A 5257-nucleotide genomic window follows, 5' to 3' on the forward strand; every position below is an offset into this window, starting at 1 on the left:
CACCTCCAAGCCCCCTCGAACCCTGCCTGAAATTTGTGTCTCCCTGATTCTCCTGCTTCCTCCTTCCCCCTCTTTGTCTTATTCGCGCTCCCTCAGTCACCGGTGCGGACGCGTGGTGGCTGACACTCGAATTACCCACCACCACACCACCATCTCAACCACAACTTGTGCAGAAAGTTCGTTCTTTTTTTTTCTGGGATTTATTTGGCAAACTACCCTAAATTATCAACATTTTCGTTCGTGCTGCTGATGCTCGGCGCCTGCGAGACTCGGGGTAGGCCACCCCGCGGTACACGCATGCGTTGAAGGCGAGATGCTGCCTACCTACCAGGCGCTACGGGCTCTTGCCGCGCTGGAACGACGGAACGTGATGGACATACGTTTTAGATGACATCCCTTGACCTTAACATATGGCCCAAACTCTTGCGATGCAAGCTCCCTATCGTTAATCCCTCATTCAGCTTTTGGTTTAGCTGCTCTACAGCTCTAATGTGGTGACTCCTGGCTGCCCGCAGGTGCCGCGACGGCTCGATAGCGGACTTCCTGCAGCACCCTAACGGGTCGGCGATGAGCCTGCCACCGCCCCAGCCCAGCAGCGGTGCGCCAGCGCCACACTGCTCAGACTAGACGGTCGAATCTTATTTAAAATTGTGTATCTGTGATAGTCCTGGTTGTTGTTTTTTGTTGGATTTTTTAAAACTGGAAAAAGTTTTTTTTTTCTTTTTTCAAAAGTATGTTTTGTTGTATGGAGGTGGAATATAAGTTCCATCCATCTGTGCCAAAGCCTTTCATTGGGGTCCTCTGTGGCGCATGATTTTTGAGGTTATGGTTAGGCTGGCCTGCCGAAGGCGGTTGCCGGTGGAAAAGAGTTTCCGAGTCTGGCTTTGGCACAGTGGGGTCCTGTAAAGGGGATATGCCCTCCTGCCCCCAGCAAAAGTGCGTAAACTGTCTCCTCTGTTTCCATCGCGTTGTGTTTTTACTCATATCCATTACTCTACAGAGATCTTCATAATTATTATCTCACTAAATATCGTTGCTTAGCCCTTAAGCTATTTATATCTCCATTAAGGTTTTTGTTGGTGATTAGTATGTACTTATAGTGCCATATCGGTCCGCTTGGCGTGTTCCTGTGATACAAACTGAGCACCCGCGCGCGTTCACTCACTGCCCACTTGCTCATTCATCATCTTTATATTTGATGTACAAATATTTATTACTATAATATATAAATGTGTCTCCTTACCTGTTGTGTTTGTTATTCCTCCTGTTTTCAAATGGTTCTTTCCTTTGATTTCAATTGTTTTAATGAACAGACAACGTTTTCATAGAGAGATCATTATACGACCATTGACGTACACATTTATTTAAATAAACATTCATTATCGACAATTTAGCAATAAAACTCGCTAGAGACAAAACAAGTGTGTGGCTTTTTTTTGTTTAAAGGTAACTATTTAGGTTAAGGTATTGCACTTTTACATTATTCGCTAAAAGAAGGCCTAGCCTGATGAGGAACTACAGCGTACGGCGACATTACACTAGTGCGTGACCTACAATAACTTTGGTTTCCAAGGCTTAGGTGCCCTGCCCTATCGCACGTCTACAGAGACCTACCACATCATGGCAAATCTCTGATTTTATCACATTAACATACATCATTCCGTTGCATCAATGGAAAGTTCGACTGCGGTAGATATAATAATAATGAGTCTAACAAAAACAGTAAAGTACATAATAATCTCTAGTATGGCTTTATCCTCAATATATACATAACATAACAACAGAAAACGAGACGAGGAAGATAGAGAGATGGGGGATAAGACTTGAATAGATATGGAATCACTGCTACTAATACACTAAGTAACATAACGATGGCACAATATAATTTAATAACTTTTCTTTAAAAAAGAATTCCTTACGAGATATCACTTTACACTTGTACTTTATCGTTGGCCATGAGCGACTTGGCGCCGCCGCCGTCCATTGTAAAGTCCATCAAGTCCATCTTGGGGGACAGGTTCAGGTGTGGCGGCGCCAGGGGCGAGGGCGGCCGCCGGGATGGCGGGGGGCAGCCCATGAGCCCTCCGGACATAGACAGTCCGGTGGACATACCGCTGGACAGACCGCCGGGCATACCGCCGGACAGCCCGCCGGACAGACCGCCGGACAGGCTTGGAGATAGACCCTGGGACAGGTCCGACAGGAAGCTCAGGTCCGAGGTGCCGCTCGAGTCCCTGCACCTGCACAAAGGCGGCTCAATAAGACTTGGCTGCTGCGGGGGGCGCGGGGGCGGGCCGAGGGATCGACGACAGGAGTACTGCGTGGGTGGAGTACACTCGGAGTACACCCACGGTACACCAAGAGTAAACCCAGAGTACACCCAGAGTACACCAGTCGTCAACCCCCTCGGCATGGGCCCTGAGCAGTACAGTACGTCACTCAGAACGCGCTCACCACATCATCTCGTTCCGCCGCTGCTTCATGAGCGCTTTGTACTCGGAGATGCGCATCTTCTTGCCGTCCACGACGCAGGTGCGCTTGGGCCTGGGCCGGTAGCGGTAGTTGGGGTGCTTCTCCATGTGCTGCTTGGACAAGCGCGACTGTTCCTCGTAGTAGGGCTGCTTCTCCTCATTGGACATCTGCTTCCAGTGCGTACCTACGAAATAAAACACACACATAGGTTAGAAACACTTCAAAAGATTTTTTTTAAATGCTCGATTTTTATCAAATTTTTCTAAAAATATTTTAATTTTTTCAAAATAAAAATTTTGAGAAAGTTTCTCATATTTTTCGGAAAACTTTTGGTTTTTGAAATCCCCAACCCTTACCGAGGATCTTTGAGATCTCCGAGTTGTGCATGTCGGGGTGGCTCTTGAGGATGCGTCGCCGCTCGTCCTTGGCCCAGACCATGAAGGCGTTCATGGGCCGCTTGATGTGCGGCTTGCCGGCGCCGTCCCGGCGCGGCTGCCGCGCGGCCTTGCCCTTCTCTCCGGGGCTGGTCTCGGGGGCGCTCCACACTGGAAAAGAGCGGGTTTCGCATGTAAAGCCAATCAAAACCAGCAGTATATAATAGTTGCACTTATTTTCATTTTTGCTCCAATCGTCTGAAAATATTTTTCGGTCACTGGAAATCCTAGAGTACGAATATAACACACCTGCAGATGTGTGACAAAATATTCACACACTAGCAGGAGGTTAGGGCATAGAGATTCGTACACCTTGCTTCATAGTTCCGTTGCATTCGTGGTGTACTCACGTTGCGACATCTGGGCGTCATTCTCCGATAGTGTGGGTGACTGCTGGTGCTGCGGTGACTGTTGGTGTTGCTGCTGCTGCTGGGGCGAGTGCTGCTGCTGCTGTTGCTGCTGCTGCTGCCGCTGCTGCTCCTGGTGCTCCTGCACGCCGTACAGCAGGTGGTGGAAGTAGGGGTGGGGTTGAGGGTCGGTCGGCCTGGCGAGCATGTGCCTGCCGTTCTTGGGCGCGGCGGGCGCGCGGGGCGGCAGCGGCGCGCCCAGCTGCGGGTACGGGAGGAAGGCTCTGGGCACGACGAGCGGCGGGGCCATGGGGCCCATGGGTCCCATCGGGCCCATGGGAAGGTGCAGCTGCTGCCGGCCCAGCATCTGGTCCAGGCTGTCGAGCGCCAGGTGCTGCCTGTCCGGGACGCGGTCCTGGACGGGGCCCGGCGAGGCCGCGGGGGTCGGGCTCCTCGCCGGCGTCCTGCCCGCCTTGGGCTTGCTGAGGTTGAGCGGGGCGTCGTCGCCGTCGGCCTGCGGCGTGACGGCCCTGCCCGGGCTCGGGGCTGGGGGCGCGGCGGGCGACGGCGACCTGGTGCCGGCGGGCGGCTTGCCACCCATGGCCAGGCCGAGGGGCCCACCCAGCGGCCCGCCCAGCGCCAGCGACATCTGCGCCGCCAGCACGGACAGCTCTGCGCGCACGGGCAGCGCGGGCTCGTCCGCGGGGCCGGGGGCGTGCGGCCAGCTCATCTGCAGCACAAGAAGGGTGGCGTGGTTAGGGTTAACATTGCCAAAAGAAATAATTCAGAAAAGGGGTTCAAAATTTTTTTGTTGATGGATTTATATTTTTTTTCTCAGTAGGTAGAACTTAAGCAAATTTTTCTGAAAATTTACAATAAGATTGCGATTTTTGTCTGTCAAAGTTAGGAAATCCCCAAAAGTCCCGAGTTTTGAGCCCCGGCATCACGGGGTGCGCTGCTTACCGAGCCCGACAGGTTGCTGATGGACTTGATCCTCGACAGCGGCGGCACTTGGATGGGCGGCGGCCCGCCGTGGTGGGCGTGCTGGTGCGGCGCCAGCTCCCGCAGCTGCTCAAGGAAGCCGCCGGTCTGGAGGAAGCGCTCCTGCTGCAGCCGCTGCTGCTGTTGCTGCTGCTGCTGCTGTTGTTGCTGCTGCTGTTGCTGCTGCTGCTGCTGCTCGGCCTGCTTGTGTGCCTCGCGATTGGCCAGCGCCTCCAGCGTCTGGAACAATGGCAGAGCGAGTTGTGGAATGCCGCTGTGCGACGCCCACCACCCACGCCCCCCACCACCGCCCGCCCCGCGGCACGGCCGCCGCGACGCCACTCCCTACTCCCCACCACCTGCGCGCGGGGCTTTGTTCTGCCGCTCGGCCCCTTTCTCTCTCTCTCTCACTCTCTCTCTCTTGTCTGGCCGGCCAATGGGACGCCGGGGGTCGGGTCGGAGTCCGGCATTGCGCTTCGCCACACTGTCACTCTACGCCCCCTGTGACGCCGGCCGGGCGGCGCCGCGGCCTTTCGTCACATCGCTCCATCCGCCTCGTCTCTCTCTCCCTCTCACATGCACACACACTCTCTCGCTCTCTTTCTCCTTCTCTCGCTCCTTCACGGTGCTTTCAGCGCATCGCATTGTCACGGCGCCGCTCAGCAGCGACTCGACGCCACGGCGCTTCAAGAGCCCCGTCCCCACTCCTTCACCCTCCCTCAGGCATTCATCGACATATCTGCCGCCGCTCACTGCCTTCCCATCCCCCTTATCCATCCCCGGCTGTGGCTCTCTCTCTTCCTCTCACTCGGTGAGCGAAGGATGAGAGAGAGGTGGGGGGGGAGGGGGAGACACAGAGAGAAAGGGGGGAGGGGACGTGGGGAAAACACCACGAGAAGAACTTTGCAAAAGTGTCTTGAAATGCGCTGTTCCGCTCTGCACGCTGCGGACCCCTTCTCACCCCCCTTCCCTCTCCTCAACGATAGTCTCTCGGATGCTGCTCACCCCCCCTCTCCCACCCCC

General features: G+C 54.7%; 2 protein-coding genes across 10 annotated transcripts in view; one reads left to right on the forward strand and one right to left on the reverse strand.

Moving 5' to 3' along the window:
* Positions 1-1242, forward strand: part of LOC113213622 (transcription factor SOX-5-like) — a 100771-nt gene extending 99529 nt beyond the window's left edge. For all 6 annotated transcript variants that reach the window (XM_052265124.1, XM_052265123.1, XM_052265126.1 and 3 more), the window contains one exon: positions 516-1242. In XM_052265124.1, the coding sequence (XP_052121084.1) occupies positions 516-627 (112 nt within the window). In that variant the 3' untranslated portion in view covers positions 628-1242. The remainder of the gene's footprint in view (positions 1-515) is intronic.
* A 77-nt stretch (positions 1243-1319) lies between these two features.
* LOC113213621 (transcription factor SOX-5-like) overlaps positions 1320-5257 on the reverse strand; it is a 45249-nt gene continuing 41311 nt past the window's right edge. Inside the window, exons 5-9 of one of the 4 annotated variants that reach the window (XM_052265121.1) lie at positions 4217-4474; positions 3257-3983; positions 2829-3017; positions 2458-2656; positions 1320-2234 (exon numbers count right to left, since the gene is read on the reverse strand). In XM_052265121.1, the coding sequence (XP_052121081.1) occupies positions 1931-2234; positions 2458-2656; positions 2829-3017; positions 3257-3983; positions 4217-4474 (1677 nt within the window). In that variant the 3' untranslated portion in view covers positions 1320-1930. Of the gene's footprint in view, positions 2241-2454; positions 2657-2828; positions 3018-3256; positions 3984-4216; positions 4475-5257 lie in introns of all 4 variants that reach the window. The other 3 variants (XM_052265119.1, XM_052265120.1, XM_052265118.1) reach the window with 3 other exon arrangements.

Source organism: Frankliniella occidentalis, unplaced genomic scaffold (genome assembly GCF_000697945.3).
Source record: "Frankliniella occidentalis isolate FOCC.00 unplaced genomic scaffold, Focc_3.1 Scaffold24, whole genome shotgun sequence".
Lineage (NCBI taxonomy): Eukaryota > Metazoa > Arthropoda > Insecta > Thysanoptera > Thripidae > Frankliniella > Frankliniella occidentalis.